This window comes from Triturus cristatus, chromosome 4_1 (assembly GCF_964204655.1).
Source record: "Triturus cristatus chromosome 4_1, aTriCri1.1, whole genome shotgun sequence".
NCBI lineage: Eukaryota > Metazoa > Chordata > Amphibia > Caudata > Salamandridae > Triturus > Triturus cristatus.
The window spans coordinates 611,286,419-611,300,186 of NC_140585.1; the positions used below are offsets into that span (position 1 = coordinate 611,286,419).

Here is a 13,768-nt window from a genome sequence, read left to right on the forward strand (position 1 = left end):
TAATTAGTCCGATCTCTTCCATGAGTGGTGTTAGAAATTGGGTTTTTGGTTAGCAGAGGTATGCACCCTGTCCAAGCAGGAACCACAATCCTGGTCAGGGTAAGTCAACAACACCCTAAATTAACCTGCGCTTACCCTTAGGTAGCTTAGCACAAAGCAGTCAGGCTTGGCTTAAGAGGCAATGACCAAAACAACAAAAATCTAATGAGCAGAACTTGAGATACGATTTTTTTAGAGAATAAATGTGAAATTAGCACTTTTAAGTGCCTAATTGGGATATCTGGTTGTGCTGGATTGGCACAAAGTCTAACGTTGAGGCCGACCGTATTGGAGTGCAGCTCAGATATAGGGACCAGGTTTGGTCTGCTACAAAAGTACCTTGATGCATCGAAGAGGATGAGGAGATGCGGGATGCACATAAGGCAATGTGCTATTGATGGTCCACACTGTAGCAGCGATGCGTCAATTTTCTCCAAGCTTCAGCAGAGAAGCGTAGGTTCTGAGGGCGATTCTGGTTATGAACGGAATGCGTTGTCTCTGCTTTGATAGTAGAAGATGCATCGTTTCTGGGTGCATTGCGCTGGCTCTGTGATGCGATGTGTTGGGTTTCTTCATGTAACAGCAGCAATGCGTCAGTCCCGAGAGCAATGCACTGGTTCCGAAGGCGATGCACCGGTGCTGCTTCCGTAAAGGAGGTGAGGTGTCAATTCCGCTCTTGCAGAAGAGGATGCATCAGTGTTGAAGCAGAACACCATAGGCCCACTTCCAATGATCCTAGGTGTAGGAACATGGTCGTTTGAAGTCTGTCATGTCCTTGAGTCTTCGGATCCGGAGACTAACCAGCTAGCCCTTGGAGTCACTCTGGGTTCTGGGGATAAGAGAGACACATCTAGTCTTCCTCCTCCAGGAAGAGAGAGCAGCAGGTCGGCACAGCACAGCAGAAATCAGTTAGTCCAGAGCAACAGTACAGCAGAGTGGTCGTCTTCAGCACAGCAGTCCTTCTACAGGCCAGGATATCCTTAAATCCAGAAGTATAATGAAGAAGAAGGGTCAGAAGTCCAGTTCTTATACCCAGTGGTGCCTTTGGAGTAGAGGAGACTTCAAAGAAGGGACTTGAAGTGCACAGAGGTTCTCCCTTCTTGCCCTGGCTCCAGATTCATTATGAGAGGTGTGTGCAGCCTGTTGTGTGGGGGCAGAACACACTTATTCAGGTGTAAGTGTGAGGCTTTGTCTAGGTCCTCCCTCCCATCCTGTCAGCAAGCCCCATCAAGGCCCATCAAGTCACACCATGTGTGTGGCTCTCTAGAGGGAATGCACAAAGTCCAGCTTTCACCCACCCCATACGTGTATTGTTGAGCGTGACTACTCACCCGTAAGGGTCTCACGGCACTGGGGGGGGGGATGTGCAAGTTCCAGTCCATCAAGGAGGGGGTCTGTCGAAGAGCCAGGTTTTGAGGTTTCTTGCAGAGATGGGGATCGATGTTGTCTGTCTGAGGTGGAGCGGAAGGGCGTTCCTGGCTCTGGCCACGGGGAAGGAGAAGGAGCGGCCTCCTGATCTAGTCTTTCTGGTGCGGGGGACCATGGTGTAGGAGAGCTGGGCTGATCGTAGGGTCCTTTGGGGTGAGTGGAATTTGAGTCGGCTGTTCAGGTATGCTGGTCCGGTGTCGTGGAGGGCCTTGTGTGCATGAGTGAGCATCATGAAGGAGACTCTAGCCTTGATGGGGAGCCAGTGGAGTGTGTGCAGGTGCTGTGAGATGTGGCAGTGTCTTGGCAGGATGAGGACCAATCTTTCGGCGTCATTCTGGATTGTCTGTAGCTTGCGGGTGAGGTTTTTGTTTATTCCGGTGTAGAGTCCGTTGCAGTAGTCGAGTTTGCTGGTGACCAGGGCTTGAGTGACGGTCTTTCTGTGTTTAAGGGAGATCCATTTGAAGATCTTGCGTAGGAGGCGGAGGGTGTGGAAGCAGGAGGATTAGACGGAGTTGATCTGGCGGTCCATTTTGAGCTCGGAGTCCAGGATGATTCCCAGACAACATTGCTCCCATCTTCGTAAGAGACCTCAAGACCTGACTCTTCGATGGACCCCCTCCTTGATCAACTGGAACCTGTACCCCCCACCCCCAGCGCCTTGAGACCCTTACGAGTGAGTAGTCGTGCTCAACATCCGCTTGATTGATTGATTGATAGATCGAGTTCATCATCCGGACAAAAAAAGGACAACACATATGATTGCTGCCTGTAATACATCCAGGCAATGGTCAATTATCTGTATTTAGGAGCAAATTAATCATGTCACCCAGCATCGTACTGGAGAGGGAGGAAAGTGAAGCACCTCAAGAAAGATGATCGGATTAGCAGGGAAGTCAGCCAAACCGAATTGTAAATTACCTAGTAAGGCAATCACAGGCCTAAATGTGTCTGTAGAGAAAACAATTCCGCTTCCAGGATAAACCACAAGCAAGGAAAGACCTGGCGTGCTGCATGAGTAAACGCAGAAATAAAGACATTGTCGTCCATTGTCCATATATGTGTTTCTCTTTGCGTAATGCACTTGTCTTTCACGAGCTCTGTTTGTTCACTTTTACACCCTGAGCACATTTACGAATAATAATTGATGCTGCTCTCAGTCATTTTATAATTGTTCAAATACAATTGATTAATAATTGTGTTACCACATTGTCTTTGTGTTGTCACAGTTCAGTGACTTATATAGCACGTCTTTTTATTGATACCCCACGAGACATTGTTTAATGATATACAATTTTTCAAGGTCTCAGTTGGGTATATGGATTATTCCTGTGGTATTTATCACTTCACTAATCCGATGTCAGTTGTTGGTCGAGACATTCAACTTTAGTGTAGAACTTCCCAATTGCCCTATTACGATCTTCATGTCCTGCATAAGATCAGTCATCTTTGAGTCCATGGTAAGACCCCTGGACCTCACTGCAATATTCTCTTTGAGAGTATTTTTGGGATGTCCCAACTTCCACTGTGAAGTGCAGGAGGTATGGCATTGAGGATCCGAAAGACACATAAAAACTCTGCCACATAAGTCATAGAGGTTTGTGGGACCATAAGTGCCCAGCTCAGTAAGTGATTGTTGCGTGGAGGAGTGAGGGTGAAGGATAGGTGATGGGCATTTGGGGGGTGGTGAAAGGTGCCGTAGAGATCAAGCCCCAGTGTGCGAGGTACTTCACTCAATGCTCACAGTCCAGAGAAGAAAAGGGGTACTCTCAAGTGCGGGTGTTGCTGTTAGGCAAGGCGATATCGGTAGGCAGGACTCGCCCTTTACAGCGCGTTGCCTCGTTTGGTCCCTGAGGAGTTAGTGGCCGCCACTCTGTCATCTGTTCCCCAAGGCAATGTTTACCCATTCCACTCTCTGTTTTCCGATCTTTTCACCTTCTGTCCATGTAATGTTCTGTGGCATGAGGTAGAGAGAAATCAGGCCCACTGTTTATAGATGGCAGGTGTGCAGCAGGTGAGAGTTGCGACGGTTAGGGCCATATGCCCATTGTACTCTACACTGTGTCACATTTGTGGGGTGGGGCACTCTGTCTAGTTGTGCATGGTTCAGTATCAGGATGGCAGCAGGAGGATATATAGGGCTTGGTATCCTTTTATGGTTATGCTGCCCAACCAGCCCTGTCTTACGGTTGGCTCCCATGTGCACTGCATGAAAGCACCGGTGAGCGAGCCGAGGATTCAGGATTGTTGCGCTAGCTGCCGCCATGGATGTGTCCTGATGAATGACTGTTGTTCGAGCTGCACACCAGGCAGATTAGTCATGTTTAGGCCCAAATCTGCTGTCTGGTTCTTGGGCGTTACAGGTTGATGGTCCCGTCAAAAAAATTGTTCCCAGAGGTCACCGCATCTACTCGGACTCCCGCTGTCTGCTAGCCTGCCAAGGAATAGACTCAATCTGAGTAATGGCCACGCCATGTCGTTGGTGTGCCGGAGCTCAGGGAGCAACGTCCATCGTGGTCCCCTGAATGCACCTGTATTTAAAGAACGTTTTATTATAAAAATGTGAATACCAAATAATCGGGTGATTATAAATTTCCACCTTGTAGCACTATTTATTTATTTTTTAATTTATAGCGGTATTTAGTGAGTGCCAATAACAGACTCTAAAACTCAAGGTCTCATAAATGTCGTCTTGAGCTCAACAGGTATGTGAAAGAGCTACATATGTAACAAAGCAAATCAGAATAATTTCTTAAAATGTATCTAGAATGCAAAATAGGGAACAGACGCTGTTAGACCTGGCATCTTTGGCGTGGTTTCCCCTGACTTTTTGCCTCTACCGCCTGTATTTTTGACGCTGTGTTGGATTTCGTTTTTGCTGGTTTAGATGCCTTGGGCACTTTGCCACTGCTGATCAGTGTCAAAGTGCAAGTGCTCCCTAGGTAAATTGTTATATTGATTGGTTATCCCTGATTGGCATATTTGTTTCACCTGTCAGCCCCTAGTAAAGTGCACTGAGTGTGCCAGGGCTGGTGATTCAAATGCTGCTAGTGGGCCTGCAGCACTGATTGTGCCACCCACAGGAGTAGCCCTAAAATGGTGTCACAGGCCTGCCACCGCAGTTGCTAACTGCCATGCTGACCTGACCAGTGTCCACACTGGCCAGGCCTAACCCTTCCCTTTCTGTACACATTGGACACCCCTATGGAAGGCCCTAGGTACCCCCCTGGGCAGGGTGCAGTGTATGTGAAAGGTAGAGCATGCATTGGTGTAGGTGACATGCTCTGGTAGTGAATTACAGCCATTTTCGTTTTTCACTATTGAAAGGCTATCTTGCCCACAGGCTATAATGGGGAATGCTGAGTATAATGTTTACCTGCATATCTTCCCATAGGAGCAAGATAGAAAGCTAAAGTCTGGTATCCCTGAATTCAGAATTTAATAACACATCTTTTAGGAAGGATGGTTTTTAAATCTTGTGTGTGAAAACAGCACTTTTAGAAGGTGGCTGTTTTCCTTTTCTGCCCTTTCTGTGTGCCTTGGCCTGTTTGTGAATTGACTGTCTGGTTTGTGAGTGACAGGGACAGGGGTGGCTCCCAGAGGCTGGATGAGTCAGCCCAGGGCTGAATAGGGAAATTCCCCTGTAGATGGGTGGGAGGAGTAGCACCTGGGCTTGAATAGGGATGTGCCTGCCTTCCACAATGCTGGCTCCACCCCCTGCTGGGCAGCTGACGACCCTGCCCCTCTCTCCCAAAGGAAAGAAGAAACCAAGTAAACAGAGTGCTCCAGGACTGTCCAGAACTGGTTCTGACTAGGCCAAGGCCCCTCTGCCTGCAGAGAACAAAGGATTTTGGGGTATAAGTATTGGGACTCAGACTACAGAAAATTAGATCATCCTGGAATCAAGAAGGAACCTCTGCCAAGGAGAAAGCTGGAAGACTGAAGAGGAAGGACTGTCATGCTTTGTGTTTGTGGGCTGACCTGCAGTTGCTTTGCTGCCAAGGAGAGGGGAAGGACTTTGCTATTGCTGTGTACCCTTGCTTGAAGAGATCGCCAAGGGCCTGAGAAGAGCTGGCCTCCTGTTAAGAAGTCCCAGGAACAAAAGGACTTCACCCCCAGCTTCCCCCTGAACTCTGCTGAGTGAGTTCTGCCCTTCCTAGAGTGCTTGATCCAATTGTGGGGCCTCTGGAAGTTGTGCCTGCTGTTGGGAAGCTGACCAAGAAGGAAGAAGCAAAGGATCTACACTTTTTCATGCACAGCCGGCTTAGCGAGAAAATATCCGTCGCTCCGCTTGTTAGTAGGCAGAATTTTATCGCTGCGAACATCGTCGCAAAGCCTGCTGCCGCTGAGCCGGATCATCGCTGGTGAAATCGTCGCCCCGCTCGTTAGTGGGCCGAATTTTGTCACTGTGAACATCGTCGCAGAGCCAGCCCAGATCCCCGCTCCGCTCGTTAGCGGGCAGAATTTTATCGCTGCGAACATCGTCGCAGAGCCTGCCGCCGCTGGGTGAGATCGTCGCAGAGCCAACCAAGATCATCGCACCGCTCGTTGGTGTGCCGAATTTTATCACTGCGAACATCGTCGCAGAGCCAGCCAAAATCATCGCACCGCTCATTAGCGGGCAGAATTTTATCGCTGCGAATATCGTCGCAGAGCTAACCAGGATCATCGCTGGTGAAAATTGTCGCCCCGCTCATTAGCGGGCCAAATTTTGTCGCATTGTGCCTTAGCGAGTAAATTTCTACCGGAAAAGCTGCGCCTTGGAATCCATACAAGTATCTCCTCACTCCCCATACAGGCCGGATTCGAAGCACACGCCTGCTGCATGCAGCGGGGTTGTCGCATCGCCTACCCAGGGTCTCAGGACTGACGATGTTGCTTGTTTTTCGACGCCTGAGCGCCGCTAGGAACTTTTATCGCATCACCAGGTACTCTTGGCTAAAATCGACGCTAATGTGGATTATTTTTTCGCTAAGCTAAGAACTCTTTTGAAACCATATTCTTGAACTGTGTATGTTGTATTTTTGTTGTTTGTTATTTTGGTCTTGTGTAGTTTATATAAAAGTACTTTATTTATCTACACTGGTGTGGAGTCCATTTGTGGTGTTTTCACTGTGTTACTGTGAGTGTTGGTACAAATACTTTACACATTGCCTTTGCCTGTCTGCTCGTGCCAAGCTACCAAGGGGGTGAGCAGGGGTTATCTAAAGAGTGTATCCCCCTTACCCTGACTAGAAGTAAGGGTCCCTATTTGGACAGTGGTACCTACCTCTGCCAACTAGAGACCCCCAGATCTAACAGACGCATCTGACGATTTTTGGTTTTTTGAGGTCTTCAGGCCCGTGTCAAGAATAAGTTAAAAACAAATACTCATAACATATTCATGATTCACTTTAACAAAAGGATGTTTTCTGAGTCAGTTATTTTGTATAAATGAATTCTTCATGATCCCTATTTATTGCACATTGACTTAGGAGACAAATTGCCACTTGCGGTCTTAGAGGTATTGTGAAAAAACTTTGAATTCATATTATTTAGATAACGCTAATGCTTACCTCTCACGCACACTTCACCTTGTAGAAACCTTAAGGAAAACACACTGAATGCTAAATAATCAACTGTACATTGAAGTTGCTTTTCATTTTAGTTTCCCTAACTTTTGAATAAAGCAATGAAAGTGTGAGATTTTTTGAAAAGTACTTTACAAAATCATTCTCAATTTTAGAGGCTTTCATCGGATTACAATCAAAAGTGAATTTCTTTCAGCCATCCCCCTCCCTGACCATCCTTCAAAACAGATTATTTTTCAATTTAGAAGCACTTTTCAGATGATTGATTTATCCCAAATTCCTGTTTTAGGACCCACCTGGACACTTCGGCAGAGATGAGGTACTCTATGGGATCACTCGTTGACAGTCATTCCGATTACCGATCGACAAAGGTGATCCGGAGGCCAAGACGAGGGCGCACGGGCGTCCAAAGGGAGGAACCAAAGGTTTGCTATTATGTTTTTACGGCTAAATTCAGCCAGAAACATTTCCCTCCCTACATGAAACTAAGCAATATACATCTAGGATAGGTGTACATGTCTCCACTACAATGTATAGAGAAAAGTAAAAGATTGAAAATCTTAAGTAATCAAAGTCACATGCAAGGTGCAATATTTCACTTGCCAAAAAACAAAGTTGAAGGCTAATAGAAGCAGTGGAATATTGAGAATGTACATTTTTGATGTTCTATTTGAAAAGGGTTACTATTTTTTGTTTTGGGAATGACTAAGTGTCAATGTGAAGCAGCTTTTAGCATGTCAATGCTATTCCATTGGGTTTTTGGTAAGAAACAGCAGATCAAACATTGAACAACAGGTTCCTATGGGGAAGGGGTCATCTTGAAATTGGTCGAATCTGTAGTTAAGGATCTGCTCAAAACATCATTGACAACAATTTAACCTAATTTACATGCGCCTGCCATGTTTATTTTTCAGATCATTTTTTATATTAAAGTAGAATTATGTTATTTTGGTATTATTTTCATAAAACAACTAATATTCTTTTTTTCATTATTAAGGAAGAGTTTTCTATTTTCTATTTTTATTTTGTTTTCAGATGAAGTCTCTAGGAGACCATGAATGGAACAGAACACCACAGATTGGAGTTATGAGCAGTCATGCTTTTGAAAGTGACACCGATATGTCAGATATTGATGATGACGACCGAGAAACTATGTTCAGCTCCATGGATCTTCTCTCACCAGGTGGACATTCTGATGCCCAGACTTTAGCGATGATGCTTCAAGAGCAACTTGATGCGATCAACAAAGAAATCAGGTAACTGTTTGACTTTGTTTCTTAATGAATAATTTGCCTTATTTAATTTGCATTAGTAATCATCCATTCGAACTAAGTGAACAATGATGGAGAGAATTATCACAACTTTAAGATAATTACATGGAGTACAAATTAAATCATTGTCTTCAAAAGGCCTAATTTTCTTTAGGGATTGATTCTACATATTAGCACAGCTTTGTTAAGTATTTAAACATAATTAGTTATTAATCTCAAGCTATATGGTAGAATATGATAAGATACTATGGTTTTGAATGTGTGCCCCTTTGTAGGAAAAGAGAAAATCACTATGGAAGAGATAAACAAAATTTATGACACTTTCACTGAATTCAGAAGTTGTCTCTTACATTTAAGTAGAACCCAAGTAAGGAAAATATGGAGTCGACTACAGTAAAGCATCCAATATGAGGGTGACAGGGAATGGGGATTAGACATGGAAAGAAGGGAAAGAGAAAAATCAAACACCAGGAAGTGAGATGATGAAATCAGATGATCAAGGGAAGCAGAGACAGATCTGAGTAGACAGATGAGAGAAGGGATCAGATAAGTGGAGGTGAAATTATTTACTAATGACGGATAAGAATATCACACATGCAGGGAAAGAGGGCATCAATTTGAACTTATGGATAGAGATTAGATATGCAAAATGGTGAGCAACTGTTTTTTAAATTTTAAATATGGTGCTAGGGTGCTCTAAATATGAACATCACAGTTAGAAGCATCCTTAGTAAATGGTTATTAGGGCATAATTCTTTGGTGCTTGGCAAGTTTCTACAACTTTCACTACTTGGTTCCTTGTAACCACAAAATAGCCTTCCTCATTCTCTTTCAGGCTGTAGGCCGCCGTGGAATGAACAAGGAATAAACAAATCTTCCTTTTCACACCATTCATGCTTCAGATAGAATTATAATTTGAACAATAGTTTATTCAGAACTATGTCACCTGACCTGTTCAAATATTGTGTCATAAATCCGAGTTTCTCAAGAACGAAGTATCGATGATAACTTCTGCTTGCTTTTATAAGGCATCAGACCCAAATGTAAGGTCTCTAAAATATTAAAGTTTAGAAACTGGAAACCACAAGAGCTTGACAATGTCTTAATCATGATGGTGGCATTTCAGTCCCCACTCAGCATTATGGATTTCAATCTCAGTAACTGCTATGACGGCCACTTAGATACTGTTTTCTTGTGTAACATGAATGCCATTTGCAGTCTGCTATCAGACCTTATAGATAAAAGTTAACAGGCTGTGAGAATTTAAGACTTAAAATTATACATTTAGTAAAATCTGATGCAAATGCCCAATTCTCCACACTTGGAGAGCGACATGGTCTTGAGTAACAGAAGTTCAGATCACACATTCTTGACTGTGAGGAAATAGGGGTAAAGGTAAGACCACCAACGACACAAGTTTCATACGTATTGATAATTCTTCAGGCTTGCATCTACTAGCACCCACCCTCCGAGAACCACAAGGTGGAATCACCTTGTACTGCAACTCCCACTCCAGTCCATGACTTACCAGGATCTCAGTAAGGACATGCCGGTAAACCTCTGGCGACCCATATAGCCTGAGGACTGAGAGACATATGAATCAAGTTCCAGCATCCATGAAGCAAATGGAATGTTGTGAAAGGAGACCCCCAAGCAGCATGCCTGCCTGAAATGTTAGCTAGTTTGTTTTAGACAGCAGATGCAGGAGTAAATAAGCAAAACAATGTATACGACTGCAGAGGGGAAGCAACAAGGACAGTAAGGAGGAAAATAAAGGTGAAGACAAGGAGCACACACTGGTGATAAGTTTCCTAGGTTACACTAGAACATGGAGTTTGGTTTTCTAGACACCCTGCACTAAGAACTCAGTCAGTGTGGCAAGCCAAGACCAAAAACCAGTCAAACTGCAGCCACCCCATAATCCAATGAGCAATATTTGAGTGAGATGTGTTTTAGGTTGCAATCAATCCCATGAGATCTAACAGAGATATTTAGTGGAACCCTGATACCCAATCCCTCTTTTCTTAAGAATAGACACACACAAAATATTTAGATAACGATGGGTATATGTTAAAGATGTATTTTTTTTTTAAATCAAAACCCCATATTAGTACACACAATATCAATTGATCAAAGATAAATAGAATAGTAGTTGCAACATTTACAAAAAGAATAAACAAAAAAAAACCTCCGACATATTTTTGGATAATTTTATAGCAATCTATGCTCATTTCTCTTCTTTTACTCACTAAAACTAGCCTTCGTGTAAAACTGAAAAAGAAAGTCTTCTTTGAATTTCAAAGATGGCTCAAACTTGCATACCTGTTTGAACAAAAATGTTTATGTTCAATATATTAGCAGAGCTTGCTATTCTCATTGTGTGAGGCCAGCTGGGCTTATATGTTCAGCAAGTGAAGGCTGAATGCCTCATCATGACCCTTGAGTTAAAGTGGGTGATACACTTCTGCATGATCTGTCTCATCGCCTGGTGAAGATTCCTCTCTCCCTCAGTCTCCCCTTTCAAACCCTGTGCTCCTCTTTTATAATATTATTTAGTCGTTGTGGAATCATTCAAGATAAACAATTAGCAGGAAGTGGTTTCATGACCTATTACTTATTTTCATTCTGCAGGACTTTGTTACTTGAACAATAACAATAAACGAGGCACATAGTTATCAACCTTCTAAGAAACTTTGTTCACAATTTGGTAGCAATGAACTAAAATAGAGCAATCAGTTGCAGATTAAATACTGCAAATATACTCAACTATTACTAACTATAACTATGACTATTAAGTTACAAATAAAAATGTCATAAATGAACAGTGCATTCTAAATTAATCACACACATTCACATTTGACTGATTAGCATGGAAAACTCAAAAAGGGGAATATCTAGAATAGAAAAGACATAGGGCCTAATTATGACTACGGCGGTCCAGTCACAGTCACGTTACTGGCACTCAGAATTTGTTAACCCATCTTTTAGTAAAGATGGTTTTTAAATTGTGTGTTTGAAAATGCCAGTTTTAGAAAGTAGGCATTTTCTTGTTTAACCATTATGTGTGCCTCTGCCTGTTTGTGTATTGACTGTCTGGTTTTGGATTGACAGGGGCTGGGGATGTGCATTCACTGTAGACAGCCACGGGGGGGTTGAGGTGTGCCTGGCCCTTCCTGGATGACTCAGAGCTGAGCTGAATAGACCTTGGCTGAATTTAGAGTCGTGGGAGGAGTTTTCCTTGAACCTGAATGGGGCCTGTCTCCCTTGCACAATTCTGTCTCCACCCCCTGTGGTCATACTGCACCAATGAGGAAAGAATTGTTTTGGACAGGGCTCAGAGACCCTTGCACAAAGAGTACGAAGACATTTTGGGGTATAAGTATTAGACCTAAAACCCAAGAACTTTAGATCACTTCTGGACTCGAGAGGAACCTTTGCCACGGAGAAGAGCTGAAGAGCTGTGAGGAGGAGTACTGCCCTTTTGCTGTGTGGGGTTGACCTGCAGTTGCTGTTTCTGCCAAGGAGAGGCCGAAGACTGGAACTTTGCTTTGAACCTGCTTGAAGAAGATCTCCAAGGGCCTGTGTGTGTTGGCATCCTGTTCTGAAGTCTCAGGGACACAAAGACTGCACACCCAGCTCCCCTGAACTCTGCTGCTGGGAGTTCTGGCCTGCCATGAGGTGCCTGTTAAACATCTGGGCCACTTGAGGTTGTGCTTGCTGCAGGGAGCTGGAAGAATACTGGAAAACTAAGAAAAAAGACGCATCGCTCTTCTTGCGGCTGTATTTCCAATGCAGTGCCGCTGTGCGAGAAGAATCTGCATGCATCACCGTGCCGCAGCCAAAACCAAAGCAGCGCCTACCACTGCTGCAAGAACCGACACACTGAGGAATCGCGGCTGAAGAAACCGACACAGTGCCACTCAACGCCACTGCATCGATTGCCGACATATCCCAGATTTCCACGCAGCGTACCTGTGCAGGAAGTTTTCCCAACACATCAGCTGCGGACCAGAATCGTCTTGCGATCAATGCATCACTTCCCCTGGCAGACCGGACATGACGCATCATTGTCCCATCACCTCCCCATGGTCTCAGGAATTGACCCATCTCTTTGTTTCTCGACGCTTCCCATCTCTGCGTCTATTTGGCCTTGTGAATTTTGACACATCTACAGGTACTTTGTGAGAAATCACGCATCCATTGTTTTCTATGGACCCATTTCTTTGAAACCTTTTTAAAGTCATATTCTTATTACATGTATGTTGGATCCAAGGGGATAGGTGGTTTGAGAAAGAATTGGGGTATTTGATCAAGTTTTTTTCCAGAAAAGGTAATAAACAGTATATTTGAAACCATATGGATTTATCCCAGTAAGGAGTGAAAAGTTTGATAGGTGGGAGTGTGAGATAAGAGTGCTGCGAGTGAGCTGCTTAGTGATTCAAATTTTGAAAGCAATAAAGATCAAAGGGAGTCAGCCGACGGCCAAGTAGTATTATAGAAGTAAAAAAAATTATTCAGGCAGATATACTGCGCCTAATACTGAAAATAAATAATTTGGAGATTTCAGCTAAGTATTGCAGCGAAAAGCAGTAATGTTAATCTTTTCTAGTTTACGTTTTCCAAAAAAGATAATTTGCACCAGTGCATGTCTGCTATAGCAAAATGGATGAATCTGAGCTTTCTTAAGCTCAACAGAGAGAAAACGCAGCTCTTACTTTTAGGAAGTGAAGCATCTCTATGGTCATAAAAGTGGTGGCCAGAAGTCTTGGGCACTCTCCCTGCTCCGGTAAATTCGGTCAGGAAATTTGGTATTATTTTTAAAATAATTTACTGTTCGCTACTCAGGTTAACTGGGTAACAACCATGCATTTCCTCATTTTAAGATTTTTTAAAAGATTTTTCCTCTGCCCCTCTTCAGCATGCTCAAACCAATACTTCAAACACACACTGGATTGAGATTTGATTACTGCAGCTCTCTTTTGTCTGAGCACTGCGCAGTACATTCTACAGGGCCTCCAAGTGGAGCAAAACGTGGCTACTTGTCTGATTCTTAGAATATCCAAAACAGAATCATTTAAATTCTATCCTAGCTCCTTGCATTGGCTTCTGGGGTGCAAAGAGATCCTTTTCAAAGCACTTTGATACATAAAGCTTTCATTGCATCTGCCCTACCTGTCTCAAAATGAAATTTAGACAGCACAAACCCAAAAGACGTCTCAGATATACCTCACAGTTCCTCCTAGTGATTCCCAAAATTAATCTAGTTAGGCAGAGGGCAACATCCTTTTCCTATCTGAATACAAATGCCTGGAATGAACTTCCTTTGGATATCCACAGTATTACTGAACACTGAACATAGGTCTTTCAGGAAAAAGGTTCTTGCTTTTTCAAATTCCCTAATTCTTTTGTCTCCTTTGTGGCTGGAATCCTTAGTGCTAGGACGTCCTTAAGGTAGCCGTTTGC

The 13,768-nt window shown here is 43.7% G+C and overlaps 1 protein-coding gene across 3 annotated transcripts in view; it reads left to right on the forward strand.

The window, feature by feature from the left end:
- The window catches only part of PPFIA2 (PPFI scaffold protein A2), a 1,995,062-nt gene that overhangs the window by 1,362,302 nt on the left and 618,992 nt on the right, over positions 1-13,768 (forward strand). For all 3 annotated transcript variants that reach the window (XM_085652973.1, XM_085652974.1, XM_085652975.1), the window contains 2 exons: positions 7,324-7,459; positions 8,070-8,290. In XM_085652973.1, coding sequence (XP_085509099.1) covers positions 7,324-7,459; positions 8,070-8,290 — 357 coding nt within the window. The remainder of the gene's footprint in view (positions 1-7,323; positions 7,460-8,069; positions 8,291-13,768) is intronic.